This window comes from Bos taurus, chromosome 22 (assembly GCF_002263795.3).
Source record: "Bos taurus isolate L1 Dominette 01449 registration number 42190680 breed Hereford chromosome 22, ARS-UCD2.0, whole genome shotgun sequence".
NCBI classification, from domain to species: Eukaryota; Metazoa; Chordata; class Mammalia; order Artiodactyla; family Bovidae; genus Bos; species Bos taurus.
In genome coordinates this window covers 16,531,333-16,548,374 of record NC_037349.1, presented here as the reverse complement: position 1 = coordinate 16,548,374, position 17,042 = coordinate 16,531,333, and the positions used below count along the sequence as shown (strand labels likewise).

At 39.3% G+C, this 17,042-nt stretch overlaps 1 protein-coding gene across 5 annotated transcripts in view; it reads right to left on the bottom strand.

The window, feature by feature from the left end:
• The window catches only part of KIF15 (kinesin family member 15), a 57,261-nt gene that overhangs the window by 16,813 nt on the left and 23,406 nt on the right, over window positions 1-17,042 (bottom strand). For 3 of the 5 annotated variants that reach the window (XM_005222538.5, XM_059879823.1, XM_059879822.1), the window contains 13 exons: window positions 15,587-15,796; window positions 13,739-13,864; window positions 13,264-13,386; window positions 10,106-10,229; window positions 9,482-9,558; window positions 9,048-9,257; window positions 7,967-8,144; window positions 6,359-6,524; window positions 5,479-5,620; window positions 4,571-4,768; window positions 3,653-3,760; window positions 3,296-3,401; window positions 2,017-2,182 (listed from right to left, as the gene is read on the bottom strand). In XM_005222538.5, coding sequence (XP_005222595.1) covers window positions 2,017-2,182; window positions 3,296-3,401; window positions 3,653-3,760; window positions 4,571-4,768; window positions 5,479-5,620; window positions 6,359-6,524; window positions 7,967-8,144; window positions 9,048-9,257; window positions 9,482-9,558; window positions 10,106-10,229; window positions 13,264-13,386; window positions 13,739-13,864; window positions 15,587-15,796 — 1,934 coding nt within the window. The remainder of the gene's footprint in view (window positions 1-2,016; window positions 2,183-3,295; window positions 3,402-3,652; window positions 3,761-4,570; window positions 4,769-5,478; window positions 5,621-6,358; window positions 6,525-7,966; window positions 8,145-9,047; window positions 9,258-9,481; window positions 9,559-10,105; window positions 10,230-13,263; window positions 13,387-13,738; window positions 13,865-15,586; window positions 15,797-17,042) is intronic. The other 2 variants (NM_001192832.1, XM_059879821.1) reach the window with 2 other exon arrangements.

The following is a 17,042-nucleotide window of genomic DNA, read 5'->3' as shown; positions in this document are numbered from 1 at the left end:
GGCTTCGATCTGAACAAGAGAATAAATTCCTTCAGGATAGAACTATCTTTTTAAGTCACATGATTATTATTTACTGCTTTTTAGGTTTTCACCCTCTCATTCTGCTTCGCAACATACAGTGACACACTCAAACATCAAGAGTTCATCCAAGAACTAGTGAACAATGAACTGATCTCTGGACCACTCAAAACAGATGTCCCAGCTTGTATACAGAAGGCTAACAGATCTGGAACTATCTGGTTCCACAAACTCCAAGCAGAGCAGAAACAGCAAATTATAAATTGCTAAAGACCATACATATAGGAAAGGGGAACATACGTGTTTATGATACAAATTGTATATATAAAACATCAAATAATTCAAGAGTGCAAAAAGATCACACAAAATTCATTGATGACAGAGCCAAGATAAGATTTCGTGATTTAGATGTTCAAAACAAATGCCAGGTCTAAGAAAAAGGAACAGTGCACCAGTGTTGATAAATGGCCATTGATCACCAGCATTGGTGCCGGCAGATGGTGCAGGGGAGTGGAGGTTGCACGAACTCAACACAGGGTCCCCCTCCACTAAAGGATGGCTGCCAGGCAAGAATGTGGGCCCAGAGCCACCCACTTGTTGGATTTTTAAGAGGATGCTGAAATATGGATCTTTACAGGAAAGATCTCAATTTTTTAAATGTTATGCTTTTTTTTTTTAAGTCACACTGGGGAACCTTCCTGGTGGCCCAGTGGTTTGGACTCCGAGCTACAATCCTTGGTTGGGAAACTAAGATCCCACATGCTGTGCAGCGTGACCAAAAAATTTTAAAAAAATAAAATAAAAAGAAGTTAAAAAAAAAAAAAAAAAACCCTGACCACCACACTGGTTAGGTCCCACAAAAACATGTCTATGGATGATTTGGCCTGCAGGCCTCAAGTTTTTGTCCTCTATTTTTAATTCCTTATTGTATATTCATAAACCACTCAAGCATTACAGATTTTTGTCTTTGCAAAGTCTATAAAAATTAAATTCAAGGTTGTCTATTAGTAGCCTTTCTAGAGTGAGGAGTCACACTCATATCACACTCAGAGTATCATGATCAAAATGTCCACTATTAAGTTATTGCGATACTCAGGAAGCAGCATCAAAACCATAGGATAGCTTTAAGTTATATTTTGCAAAAGGCTGAAATTAGTAAGAAAAAAAAAAAAAAAGTGGAAACAAGCAGTTTACATCTTTAAGATTATTTTGTTTTAAGATGACCAGCACTTGACTGACTAGCCAGCCTCTGGCGTTCTGGTGGACAACGGGGACTACTACTGATCTGGTCTACCTTGTACTGTCCAGTAAGAGCACACCCTTCCCTCTAGAGAGGGAACAGGCACATCACCCAGGCTGGGCCAACCCTTGGTAAATGACTGGTCCAAAAGTAAGCAGATGACTCCAGTAAGAATAACCGCAATTTTCTCTGGGATTGACATATGGCAACTGAAAGACACTATTTCTTTGCAGGGATTGTTACACCAGAAGACAGAAGATGGAGCTGTCTGAGGCAGTCTGTTCCCTGTCAAAAAGAGGAAGGTTCTTAACAGGAGAAGAGAACGAGGGCAATACACAGAGGGAAACAGAGCACCGAAGGAGTGAGGAAGACAGGAAGAAAAGCTTGGCAGGGGTGGTGGGCAGAGAAGGGAGTGCATACTGACAATGTTGTTTGAGACTCAATCTAGTCTGTCCCTGAAACCAAAATCACCTCTGGGGCTTCCCAGTATCAATAAAGTACCATTTTTCCCCCCTGTGGCCCCACACGCTGGGCCCCACCTGGAACAGAGTGCTGGGTCTTAGCTCCCTGATCAGGTGTCAATCCTGGGCCCTCAGCAGTGAAAACACAGAGTCCTAACCACTGGACAGCCAGGGAAGTCCCAATAAATTACCCCTGAATTTTTTAAACTAGCCTGAGCTAGGTAAACAGCACTTGTGCTTTAAGTAGTCCTAGGTGACAAGCCAATCAGGCAACTTGAAAGCAGAACAGAACTCTACCTGACATTATCCAGTTGAAGCTGGACCTGCATGTGTCTCTCGGAAAGGCTGTTGAGTTCTTTCTCCTGACTCTCTCTGAATAAAGTGTACTCCAGTTTCACTGAAGAGAGCTCCTTGTCTGCAGAATGAAGAACGACTCGCAGGTCATGTACCTCACTTTTCAAAACTAAAACAAAGAAACACAAAATAAATCTAAACAGGCTTTTTGTCACATGCATTTTTACAAAACAGACAAATAAATTTGATAGGTACCCTTCACACAATCAGCAAAAACAAGCTGAAGAGACCATTTTGAGTGTAAAATGTTGAACTACTAACTGGGAGGTACCCAGGAACACTGGGATTTCCATTTTCTTCCTCTTCCTCACCCATGGACTTTGGTATATTGTTTTAGTCGCTAAGTTGTGTCCAACTCTTGTGACCCCATGGACTGTAGACGGCCAGGCTCCTCTGTCCATGGAATTTCCCAGGCAAGAATACTGGAGTGGGTTGCCATTTCCTTCTCCAGAGCATCTTCCTGACCCAGGGATCGAACCTGCATCGCCTGCATTGGCAGGTGGACTCTTTAGCACTGAGCCACCAAGGAAGCCTGAATTCTGATATATTCCTACCCCCAAAAAAAGTTAATATCTGACCCTCACGTGTAGGTCATTTGATTTTTCTACATTTCTCCTGTAGAATGTGCATCAAAATTCTTAATATAAGAAAAAATGCAAGAGATTTTAACATACTTTAGGTGACCTAATCTTTACTTTTTGAAAACCCTTTGGAGATGTACCAGAACTTTCGAACATAGATTAAACACTCTGGTCTTCTTAAAAAAACTCAAACTGGAATTAAAACTGGGCAACTTTTTAACAGATCAAACAAAAGAGAATGGCTCTCTTTTTTGTCTTAGTAAACTACTGTAAATACTTTGATAAAAGGAGACATAAACTGGAAAAACTGGGAATTAAATGACACTCCCACATCTACAAATATATACAAATATATAATTTATGCTTTTTTTGTCACTACTAAAACTCTTAAAACATTCATCACATGCATTTAAGACACTGCATTTTCAAAGTGGTCTTCAAACTTCAAGCAAATATTTGTATCATTTTTTTGAGAGCAGTCTTGGAGAAAATGACCCTTTATATTACTATTACTCATCTAGTCTAATTTAAAAGAAACAGGACCAACCAACTAAAAACACAGACACAACACTAAGCCGTATCAGTAAAAAGTTACTGAGTTACAGCGTTCAGATCAGGAAGCTCCCAGTGTTCAGACTCACAGTCATTCTTGGTCTGTGTGTCTTGAAGCTGCTTTTCAAGGACGTTCAACTGAGAGAGATGCTCCAGCTGCTGTTTGGTCCAATCATTTCTTTCTGATGAGAAAAGCTTTGGGAAAGAGATCAATTTACTGGAAGAGGAATACTAACAAGCTAAAACACACACCAATCACTTTGTTTCTGTTTTTCAAATGCAGTTTTAAATTCAGACTAGGGGTGTGTGTCTCCTTATCAGAGGAGTGGCTGAAATAATAAGAGAATACAACTCAAATAGACCTTGACCCAAGCTTTCTAAAGTCTCTTCCTTCCTTCCTTACTTTGAGGTTCAGACATTTTCTGAGGTCATGCTTGCAATCTCACCTCCTGCATCTGAGTAGAATGATGTTCCAGTTTGTCAATCTGCTGCTGAAGCTTTACATTTTTATGCTCTTCTTCATCCAACTTGACTTGAAGGGCACTCATTTGTTCCTGCAACACAAGAACTTCAGGGGTCAAAAATTCTTTTAATGAACATCTTAAACATTCCACCATTTCTCCTGCATTAAAAAATACACAACGCAAAACCTCATATGGACAAAGGTATCAAGTATGGCCAGTATGGAGCCAACAAGCAGACTATATTGATGATTTCTCATGGTTCAGAATTATACTTGTGGCCTGTCAAAGTTGGTAATTTGAAGCACAAAGGAAAGAAGAGATTAAAATTAAAATCAAAGACTACATCAGAGCCATCTTAAGACTTCTTTGATGCTTCCTCAAGCCTCTATCGAGTGACCTCACCAGAAAGGCCTCCCTGTCCGTGAAAGGTAAACTTTCAGAATTTGGGGTGATGTAGCTTCAAGTCTTACTAGAGAGTAGAAAAACTTGTACAAAAAAATAAATCACTGAATTCTGAGGTAAACAAACTTCATGCATTATTTCAAATACACAGAAAGCTGTCTAAAATTTGAACTATCGTAAGATTCTTTCAAACTATGTCATCTTCTTTAGCATATGTAACAGTGTGTCTTATAAATCAGTTCTGGAACTAAAAGATAGAGGCAAACTGGTCTTTTTACACACAAGAGAACCAAACCCCAAGGACAGCAGAAGGTGACTCGCTAAATGCTGGATTAAAAGAACAAGAGTAGGCTGATTTCTAACCCAAGGACCTTACATCCTTAAAAAGATATGATTTTGATATTAAACAGGTTCAAACACTGCAGATTACCAAGAGTTAAAATGATAAAGAAAATTTATTGAAGTGAAAGTCTATTTCTTTCTAAAACTGAACATTACCTGCACCATTCTCAGCTCTTCGGAAATGGCTTCAAAAGCTTGTTCACTCATCTCAGGAGGCACTGGCTCACTTAAGATATCATTATCCAAGTTGCTAGAATTCTGGGTTTGCGCAGAGCCAAAGCTCTCTGGTTCAGGGCTGAACTTCAGTAGTGGTCGAGACCTAAGTTGATAAGCCTTGGTTGGTGTTGTTATGATCTGCAGCAAAAAATTATTAGGAAAACAACATTAGCACACATGAAAAGAATAACTTATTTAGTAATTGTGTGAACAGAGGATAAAATTACAATTCTATCAAGTGAAAATTCATCAAAAGAAAAGAAAAAGTATCCTTCAGAGCCAGCACAGAAGAAAGGCCCATGTGGAAACAAATTTATCAATTCAAAGCAATCTCAAGCAAAACTGTCAAAAGATTTTTAAAAATAAAACTTGATAAGTCAACACAAAAACTTCATTCAAAAAAATAAATGTGCAATAAGTCATTGTTAAAAAGAAGAATTTAGGAAGATTTCCCTGGTCAATATAAAAATAAAAGGGTATGGTCATTAAAACAATGCATCATTACCATGCGGACAGTCAGAACACTGGAAGAAAAGACAAAGTCCAGAAACAGGACACTTTATATGTGGAAAGTTCAAAGTAGTGAGGAAAGTAAGGCTGACTTAAAGAAAGGTAAACCCAGAGGCCATGCCACTTAAAAATAAAATAGCAGGGACATCCCTGGCAGTCCAGTGGCTAAGAGTCAGCCCTCTCAATGCAAGGGGCCCAGGCTCATTCCCTGCTCGGGGAACTAGATCCCACATGCCGCAACTAAGAGTTTGAATGCTGCAACTAACACCCAGCACAGCAAATAAATAAATGTTAAAAAAAAAATTAGACACCATTGATTTAAGCTTCAGATTACCTACCTTCAGTGTTTCCGCATGAATTTTACTCAGTTGAGAAACTTCTTGCCGGTTGCAGACTTTTGTTGCTTCCAAAAGGTTTTCAAGATTAAGGTTCGCTTTTTGCAAAGACTGAATCTCTGATTCTAATTCCACCTGCCTTTTTCTAATAGATAAGATAAAATGCAGTATTTCAGGTAATAAGTAATGTCATACATTTGTAGAGTAGTTTATACTCTCACATAACATATAATTATCCATTTAATCAGAGACTTTGGCAGATTATTACCCTCATTTTCCAATTGGGTGAGGTAAAGTTCAGAGATTGATGACTGTTTAAAGTATTCAACTAGCAAATGGTATGCTCCAACTCAAAAGCCCAAATAATTCAACAACAATTCCATGTTACATTATTTTTAAAACAAATATTTCTTTATCTTTTAGAATAGGATTAATCTTAGTTGCATATATGAAGGTGGTTTATCTGTTTTCTTTTACACAGTATATCAAGAATATTAACAAAACTGTAATTTCTAAAAATACCAATATAATTCACAACAGCAATGATTTAAATTTTGTGCTCAGATAAAGAATTCACAAATAAGTTTAACAGATACTCATCTCAATAGGTATATCCCTTCAAAGATTTGTATCATCTAGTTTACTAAATATATTATTAAAGACTAGAAGTTTAGGTCAATTTTACCTCAGTTTTTAAAAAATAACTTAAGAAAAAGAAAAGAGCAAGATGCAAGCCCTTTTGCTTCATGTCAAAACAAGTTAGCTGCTATATTAGAATATTTAAGGTAAATGCTCAACTAAAATCCTAACCAGGCTAAACACTAGACAAATCAACATTAAAGGACATTGAAACAGTAAGTATGAATATGTATTTATACTTTACCTAGTTAGTTCTTTGAATTCTTCATACTCTTGCTTTGAATTATTCAGCTCTGTGTGAACTTGCAGGAGTTGTGCTTTTAACTTCTCAGTGTTTGCTAATGAACACGGCTCTTTCAGAGCTTTTGGGGAGAATCCTTGCTGACCTGATAATAAGGAAACAACCTGGCCTTTGAAAGACAGAAAATCACAGAATACAATTTCTAAGTTCTCTGCCAAGTATCAATTTTGAAGCACAAGGAGGGAAAACGAGAAATCATTGGAAAATGAACCCTAAAATACAAGAGCCTATAACTCAAGAGGAGACATAAGACACAACAGAGTGTGTTGAAGAGTATTAAAAGTTGTTTTTGTGAAGTTGTGAAGCAACAGGATGAAGGGGCATATTTAAAGCAACACTTTTTCCATTAAGAGAAAAGAACAAATAATGACTGAAGTATAACACCCACACTGCTGGATAGAGAAGTATCACCAGTTGAATTTTGCATGAATTAGTGTCAGCAGTCAATGAATTTTTAGCAAAGGAGATAAACAGCAAAGGCAGCCAGTTCAAAGAACTTGGTATCATTTACCAAGTAGAAAATACTAATTTTTAGGAATTCCTTAGATGACTGAATTTGTTGAAGAGAGTACCACTAAGTTTCAGTATGGGAAAATACCACATAAAAATTGTTCAGAGACTGATGTTTAGAAGATAGTGAGGTCCAGAAATTACCATTAGTATCTTTGGAAGATAGTAAGTTAAGGTACTATAGAGGCCAAAATGGCCAATGAAATATAGAGCACTGTAGGATATATAATACAAAAAATCTGATTTTAACTTTGCATCCAAAATCATGGTCTCTCTACAAGCCATATTCCAAGAATTTTATTCTTTTGTTAATTCATAACAGAATGGAAAAAGGCTTGGAAAAGGAAATTCATAAAACTTTTTTTTTCTTTATCATTGCAGTATAAAAAGATTAGAAGTATCTTCATTTCAACTGAATTCATTTCAACCTAAAAAGAAACAAGGACTGAAACAGAATATGATAAAAGGCCACGAAACTACTCAAAGAATGAGCAAACATTCTGTCACCAAATCCCATAGCATTAATACCAATAGCTGCCAAGCCTGTAAGTTAGATTAGTACTAACTAAACCACTTTTCAGAAAGTAACAGTAAACTTAAAGAACTAATGTATAACTAACAGAACCGACAGTGGCAAGATGACCCGCAAACAAGACATCAGGATCAAAAACTGTGCTGGCTGGACCGTGAGTCTGACCGCTCTGACCAATCTCTCACACCATATAGTTGTTAATCAGGGGGATAAAGATGTCAGCTCTACAGTCATTCAGATTGTCATTAGTTAAGCACTTTTCAAATACTTAACACAGGAAAATTCCATTTAATAAAAATGTAAAGTATCAAGATCTGCAAGACAGAGATATAGGAGTATTCCCTTGCTCGTGGGTATCTATTAGCCTACATGAAGAATAAGTATGTACATAGGAAATTTGCACACCAAGTCTGGAGGCTAAGTGCAAACCCTCAGGGCAAGGCAATATCAAGGTCCTTATAAACAATCTCCCTGCCCCTAGAAGACATGTTTACACAATCATGTCTTACTTTTGTCATTTTTCTCTGTTCCAGACACTTCGAAGAAGGCTTTTTCCAGGATTGCAATGGTCTGGGCGTCCATTTCATGGGCTCTTTTCACAGGCTCTAACAGTCTCAGTCTTCTGTTCTCCTCCCTGAGGGAATGATTTTCCATAGCATATTTTGCCACTCTGGGGTGGTGCTCTATCTTTGACATGGAAGAATCAGAGACATATATTTACAAACGTGACCATTTTAGAGAACAAGTTTTTCTAAAAACCAACAGAAAACACTGTGGACACCACAGGAACTATGGAGAGCACCTCAGTTTTTATGATCAGACTGAATATGTGCATATCCTACAACTCTCAAGTCCACATTTGGGTCTGAAAATTTGAAACTTCTCCATCTACTCTTGAAACTCACCCAGACATCTTCAATAAGCATATGGGGTGTACCCTGTGGCAGACTCTTCATGCAAGGGAGACTGCTTCAACACACTGAACATAATAAGAAAGCTCTCCAATGACTACAGCGAAATGCCACTCAAGATTCAGTAAATGAAAAGGGTGAGGTGCAAAGAAGTGTATATGGCAGCTGTCTTTTGTGCACAAAAGGAATAAAAGCCAAAATATCTGTATTGGTCTGAAAATGCATAAAGACCTCTTGAAAAATGTACACTCTGATAAGAGATTATCTTTGTTTCTTAATAATGTGCCTGGTGTCAACTATCCATCCTCCCAGGGAAAAGGAAAAACAACAAAACTTTGATGAGCTCAACTGCAAACTGACTCTGATAACCCCAACTGGCCCCTGGAAGGAACTGTACCTGGCCTGCCGGGGCTGAGTGCCACAGCAGCAATATCACAACTTTCTCCCTTTTCCCTTCAGGTTTTACTATTTTAGAAAAATGGGGTGTGTGTGTGTGTGCACGCACATAAGTAGTGGGGTGGGGGAGTGTTTGAATTATATAATGATACTGTCAGTTCAATTCATTTAAAACACTTTCTCTTGCATTATATTACAAGAATTTGCTGACCAGTCTGGTGACTGACTTATACTTATCCTGAATCTCTTATTTTTAGAATTACTGTGAATGTCACGTACTCACTTGTTCTCGCAGAGTTTGAATCTCATCCCTCAGTTCCGACAGCAAACGGTCCTGCTCCTCGGGCAGAAAACTTCCCCGGGATTCCCTGTGGAGCTTTTCCAAGCGCATTATTTGATCCTCTCGGAATTTCACGATCATTTTATTCGACTGAATGAATTTTTCTTTTTTGAGGGTGAGATCTTCCAATTGCGTAACTTTTTCTACCAGAGACTTAAGAAGTTCAAAATTTGATTAGACATAAAAAATAACTGGGCTTCCCTAAATTTCCACAAACCAAGCAACAAACACTAACTTCACATTTAATCTCAAAGTCAAAATTAAGTGTTTCAGTCTTCCTTTGTTTTACTGACTTTTGCCATATATTTTACTCAGAAAAGTTCCAGACAGTGAAAGCCTAAAATATCTTGAATCCCCTTTATAGTAAAGTTTCCTACCTTCTTTTCCTGTTCAGATTTCTTAAAGAATAACATTGCCTCTCGGAAATACTTGATGTAGTTAGTCTCATCTTTATCTGTAATGGGTCCAGTAAAAAAGAAAAGGAAATAGGAAAAATGTTTTATCTCTAAAATTTTAAGAATCAGCAATGAGCTGGAATAGCCTTTGATGGACTGCTCTCTATTACTCTAAAAGAATCAGACTCTCATCCCCACATGATGAATTTCAAATTAACTCAGTCTACAAGTTAGCTATTCTTTGAAGAAAAGTAAGTCTCTGATATCCAATTTAGTAAACATATAAAGATTACATATGACAGAATCCGGAAATGGATCTGAGTGATTTACTAGTATCTCTTTTTTTAGCACTTATTAGGGATGCATTTTCAAAATTGCTTCTACACCGCCCCCTACAACACCTCTCACAGAACTCAGCACCTGCAGTAACTGTGAATTCAGTATCTGTAGTAACCACGTCTGGTTTCTATGCAGGTGAAATAAACACGAACAGATACTCGTGGGCAATCTGGATAGCCATACAGTGCTGTGCCTGTCATCGGAGGGCTCCCATACTACATCCACACCTAGATCTCCTCAGCTTAAAGGACACTGAGCTCATCTTACCTACGGTGCGCAAGCTTTCTGGTAGCATTTGCCCTGCAGTAAGCTGGGCCAGTTGCTCTTTGAGTCTCTTCACTTCAGCTTGGAGCTGGGTCACGTTTCCTTGTGTGTCTTCATTTACTACTGCCTGTTCAAGAATTTTTTTTTTTTAACCATTAAAAGAATGCTTTTTGAATCATATATTTGTTTGTATGGTTTGGAGTGATGAAGACCAAACAAATTGACACTTGCATCCCACCAAGAGTCCGAAGGCTTCCAGAATTGGTGTGCTGGAGGGGAGGGGAGGCTTCTTTTCCCTGTGCCATCATGCCTAGAACCAGAGACTCTTTCCTTCCCCTCCCTATGCCCCACTTAGGTCTCTAATCTGTTTACAAGGCAATGGCACCCCACTCCAGTACTCTTGCCTGGAAAATCCCATGGATGGAGGAGCCTGGTAAGGCTGCAGTCCATGGGGTCGCTAAGAGTCGGACACGATTGAGCGACTTACTTTCACTTTTTCACTTTCATGCATTGGAGAAGGAAATGGCAAGCCACTCCAGTGTTCTTGCCTGGAGAATCCCAGGGGCAGGAGAGCTTGGTGGGCTGACACCTATGGGGTCACACAGAGTCAGACACGACTGAAGTGACTTAGCAGCAGCAGCCCTGGGCCCTGCTGGGCTGGTTCACTCCTGAAGTGAAGTGAAGTGAAAGTTGCTCAGTCGTGTCTGACTCTTTGCGACTCCATGGACTATACAGTCCATGGAGTTCTCCAGGCCAGAATACTGGAGTGGGTAGCCTTTCCCTTCTCCGGGGGATCTTCCCAACCCAGGGATCGAACCGGGGTCTCCTGCATTGCAGATGGATTCTTTACCAACTGAGTTATCAGGGAATCCCGATTCACTACTGGGGTCAGCATATATGCACCTAATACTGCTTTTTCCTGTGACTGACAGCCCCACCCCATGAAGAAGGGCAAACACCTCCCTTGGTATCACCTTCCCCTGTCTTTGCTCACTAAAGAGGGGTGAGGAACTGCATGGCTGGCCTGAGCTCCCCTGGCTCCACCCTCTTCAGAGAAATTCAACCCTGTGTCTTCCTAACAGTCCTCATAGAAGGGGGAGGTGGTTTGACAACTCCATTTGTGTTTTATTATCACAGTAAATGCTCTTTCAAATAAATGTCTATCAGAAGACTTCTAAGGAGTTCACAGTCTCACAAAACCCACATGGTGTTAGCAAGACTCAAGAGCTAATGGGGACTTCGCTGGTGGTCCAGTGACTAAGACTCAGTACTCCCAATGCAGGGGGCCTGAGTTCTATCCCTGATTAGGGAACTAGATCCCACATGCCACAACTAAGACTTGGCAGAGTCAAAAAAAATTTTTTAATAATAATAATAAAAAAAAAAGGCCAAGAGCTGAGTACCAATCAAATCAAATACCCAATACTCCAGAGTGAGAGGGAAATCTCTGACAGCCCCAAGCTTCCCATGTTCCTCTCTTAGGCTGGGTCTGCCCACTGGGAAGGACTGTTCACTCTTAAGTCCCCAATATCTGAGTCACTTTCCCCTGGGAGGCTGCAGCAGAGGACTTACCATTGATAGTGACTAGTACAAGGTTCCTACTTTTCTTATTTCATATGTTAAGAAGTCATTTCCAGTTGTTTCTGCTTCTTAAGGACAGACTCATCACAAGGCAGTCCTATACACTATGACATCACAATCTCACATTGGTGATGTCATAATTCTAATCATCCCTGCAGCTTTCCATTCTCCAAAAACTTATAGTAAGTCCCAAGAGATAGGGTCAGGAAATGCTAATGATTTCTCCTCCTTGTATTACATATATCCTATAAAGAGGTCATAATCCAATAAACGGAGAAGGCAATGGCACCTCACTCCAGTACTTTTGCCTGGAAAATCTCGTGGATGGAGGAGCCTGGTAGGCTGCAGTCCATGGGGTCGCTGAGGGTCCGACACAACTGAGCAACTTCACTTTCACTTTCATGCATTGGAGAAGGAAATGGCAACTCACTCCAGTGCTCTTGCCTCAAGAATCCCAGGGACGGGGGAGCCTGGTGGGCTGCCGTCTATGGGGTTGCACAGAGTCGGACATGACTGAAGTGACTTAGTAGTAGTAGTAGCAGTAGTAGTAGTAATCCAGTAAATGAATGAATAACCAGACCCATACTCTTCTGACTTATCCAACGGAAAAGGCATCATGAACCTCTTTGCTTTTACCATGATGAGATGATCAGGGAGTCTATTTTGTGGGGTAAGAATAACCACTGTCTCCTTTGAAAGAGAAAGGAAATTAATTTGCCAATATATGCATTTTGATTCTTCTGTTTAGAACCAAAGAGGCCTCCAACCAACCTCTCCAAAACAAGTGGGGAACTCCTTGGTCTTTTGACAGTCTGCACCAGAGGTTAGCCAAGTGCTGCTTGACCACAGCCATGCTCATGTGTTTACACAGCATCTACAGCTGCTTTCTTACTACAAAAAGCAGAGATGAGTAGTGGGGGCAGAGACCATACAATCCACAGTCCAAGAAGCTGGAATTATTTATCACTTGGACCCTTTACATGAAAACTTTTTGGACCACCGATGTACAAGAATATCAAATAAACTTTTTTTTTTTCTCTCTCTTTCTTTTTGGCCATGCTGTGCAGCATGTGGGATCTAGTTCCTGGATCAGGTATCAAACCCACATCCCCTGCAGTGGAAGCAGAGTCTTAACCACTGGACTGCCAGGGGAGTCCCAGAAACTTCTGGTATAGAAAGAAAGACAAGAAATCCCTGGAGTTACAGACAACTTGAAAGACAGTTTGTCAAGCTTGTCAAAACTATTTTCATAGTGGATCCTCTCACCCTTAGCACCCAGCTCTGCTAGCATGGTTTAGGTACATAAATTTAGTCTCCAACCCAATTACAAAGGAAAAACTTTCCCTTCCCTTAAGAAAAAACAGGCCAAACAATAATGACCATAAGACCTCATCTAGGTCTCAAATTACATGATCTATACAGAAGGCTAGGAAAGATGAAAACAGAAACCTTGCTTAAAGTTAGGCTTTCACAACAGAGAAATAAATAAAAGCTAATGTTAATTTCAGGGCAATTACAAAAGTGAGATACTGCAAGCTTCAATATTTTTTTAATTTACTTAAATATACTCAGTATTTTACCTTATTTTTAATCAGCTTGGCTCTTTGAGCAAAATTAAGCGTTGATAGGGTTTCACCAAAACACCTAGATCCAGGATGAACATTTGCAATTATGACTGTTTTGGCATTACCTCCAAGGGAATCCTGTTTAATGATACAAATGGCACACATTTCAAGGGAGAAACCAAAAGATATGGCATAAACGAACCTATCTATGAAACAGAAACAGACTCACAGACATAGAGAACAGACTTGTGACTGTCAAAGGGAAGGTGGGTGGGGGAAGGAAGGACTGGGAGTTTGGTATTAGCAGATGTAAACTATTATAGGTAGGATGGATAAACAGCAAAATCTACTATATAACACAGGCAATTATATTCAATACCCTGTGATAAACCATAACGCAAAAGAACATAAAAAAACATAACCTAACATAGTTTTGTTCATAGTGAACATAACTAAAAAAGGGGCTCAGGAACCCAGTGATCTGCTTTACCCGGAGTAAGAAGGTAAGTTTGGAGTCTCTGTAGCAAATATGTCTCTGTTTTCCATTACCCACATCGACAAGCGCAGTAATCACCTGGCCCAGGCAGCTCAATGATCGGTTTATGTTACCTGCTTCCTAGGGTGTTAGGGAAAAGGAACAAAAATTGAGGTGCACTGATTTCTTTTTAGTATTTTGAATTAAAATATACCTAGCAGGGTGGTAAGTTTGAATGGAAAGGCAAGACAGGGACAACGTTAGTTAAGGGTAACTTTTCAGCAAAAAGATGTCCTCAACTGTCCCCTAACCTTTTCCTATTGAGGCACACACTGCAATTCTAATACTATTCAAATTCAAACACAAAAGTCATTGAAGGAGAAAAATACTGTTATCAACTCATGATTGTAATAGTTTTCAACTGACCTATAGGCAGGGATAAAATCAAGAAGAGAATAGAGGAAAACATGGTAAAGCAGTAAATTATAAGCATATTTTTCAAGCCTTTTATGTTAAAATGTTTGCTACGTTATAAAGGTATGGTAACTAACGTCCCACTCCCATGTCCCACAAAGCTATTAATGAACATATTATAGATAAGAGAACATTCACTCTAATTCTGTAAATTAGAATTTACACTTATCAAATGTCAATTAGAATTTACATTTATTATATGTAAACATAAAATTTCTTTAAAAGAGTGGTTTGGGGAGAAAAATGTTTGGGTTAAACCTTTTACTTTAGGCAGCGTATTTTTGATAACTGAGTCTGCAGAGATGGGAGTATAGAAAAAAGAGAGGAGAAATGGAAATTATTAACAAGATGCACTGAGCTCAGAGCTTCCACTGTTACCATCCTTAAAAGTGGTTTAGGCCCACGGCTCCACTGTCTGTGGAGCTGGACTACTGCTTGAATCTCAGCTCAACTCAATCACGTGCCCCTGGAAAATTTACTTCTGTTTCTTCAAAATAGAAAGGATAATAATATCATGTCCTAGAATTCTTAGGAAGGTTAAATAGTTTTATATGAAGCATTTAGAAAAGACCCAGCATATATCCTATTATGAACATATGCTATTTTTCTTTGCTTTATGTCACCGTATAAACACAAATGTGAGACAGCCTGACGCTGTCTGAGAGCTCAGGAGGCTCAAATCCTTGCTTTCAAGGCAAACAGCACACTCTCCTCTACCATTGCTGACTCTTCGCTCTCTGCACCCATATATCCTAACATGTAGAATCCACACATTTTGTTGACAGTACATGTCACAATACATATGCATGTGTGCTCAGTCGCTTCAGTTGCGTCCAACTCTTTGCGACTGTATGGACTGTAGCCTGCCAGGCTCCTCAATCCAATGGAATTCTCCAAGCAAGAATACTGGAGTGGGTTGCTGTACCCTCCTCCAGGGGATCTTCCCTGACCCAGGGACTGAACCCACGTCTGCACTGCAGGCAGATTCTTTAACCACTCAGCCACCTGGGAAGACCACAATACGTATATACATTAGTAGTTCATATTACTGAGGACCTCTGGTAATGCCTTAGCCTAGAATGAAGTCTTTAACCCTTAACTCCAGAACTACTTCTTTCCCACGCTTCCCCCAAGTAAGGGGCATGTCATATCCTTCTTCCTCTACCACTCATACCATCGGCCTTTTCGGGTGACAGTGAATTCAAATACTCTTGCTCCTGACGCTTGTCATATCCCATTATGTTTACTGTCCCTACACTACCACAAAAGTTTCTATACCTTTAGGATAGAACCAATTTCTTAACACTTTGTAGCCATCAAAATACTGAGCTTGGTATTGACTTCTAATTCTCAGTCAAGTTGAATTGAAGACCGTAATTCCAATCTTACCTTTAATCTCATGCCTTCTGCATGGGTGTCCTTTTGCCTTTCAGATCCTGCCAAATCCACCAGATTGAGAAGAGAGGTGCGTATATTCACAGTTTCATGGCTTTTCTCCATTGACTCTATTGTAATTGTAAAGACTGCATGAGACCTAGAGGATTCTCTATTCATTGATGTTGAGGCGACACGTCTGTTTCTCCACCCTCCAGACAACACCTAGGCAAAAGGAAAATACACAATCACAACTTCCACATTTTCACAACAGCTACAAACATCAGCAGGAAATCTGTAAAGGGTGGTGTGAGACTACTGGTCTACTGAGCAACATACGCAAGTACACACGCTAATTTTCCTTTCCCTTTCCTTTTTTGTTTCTTCTCTAGGTCATGAGACCAAACAAGCAGGAAATCAGAAGGCATAGGATCTAGAATGGGTTTTGCCATTTCTCTATTTGTATTAATGCAAGTCGTAAAATCTCTCTAAACCCTTTTCTTAACCAAAACTATGAGAAGTCAGATAAATCTCAAAATTACCTTCAAGCCCAAAGCTTTATCAGTCCTTTTGGTCTACAGAGTATTTGTTTTTACTTCCTGTTCCCTGTGGCAGGCAGGCTACATGAAGGTTCAGATAGCAGGCTCTAAAATCAGATGAATACCAGTTCAACCCTTGTCTCCACATCTACCAGTTGTGTGGTCTGGGGCCAAGTGACCTTTTCAAGGCTCAGTCCCATATGTGTAAAATGGGAATGTGGGTACCTCCCTCACAGTGCAGAACATCTCAAACTGTAATATGCACGCTAACCACCTAGTCCCATTAAAATTCAGATTCTGATTCAATAGACGTGAAGTAGAGGCTGAGATCCTGCATTTCTAACAAGCTTCCAGGTGACACTGATAGTATGAGAACTACATTTTTGAGTGGCAAGGTCACAATATGTATTGGATAAATAAAGAAATTATTAGCTTACCTCAAAAGCAGATAAAAAATTAAATGAAATAATATATACAAAGAAGTTAGTATAGGCTTCAGCATATATACTCAATGAATAGAGCTGTTATAACCCTATTAAGCAGTCACAGCATAAAAATGAAATTGTTTATACCTTTTATTTTTTGGTTAATTAATTCATGCTTCCTTTTCATAACACCAAATACTGTATATTAAATATTAGATAAATAATGACATTTACACAGCTGCAAAGTGAAAGAAGAATCCTCACTCAAACATGAGACAAATTTCAAAATACTATTAGCTTGAAAAAAGTGTGGGACTTCCCTGGTGCTCCAGCAGTTAAGACTCTGCACTCCCAATGCAAGGGGCCCAGGTTCAATCCTTGGTCAGGGAACTAGATTCTGCAGGCCACAACTCAGGCCCGGTGCAGACAGACAGATAGTGAATGAACAGAATGAACAATACCAAACTAACCCAAAATCAAGGAGTCAAACATCTATTTTAACAAAGG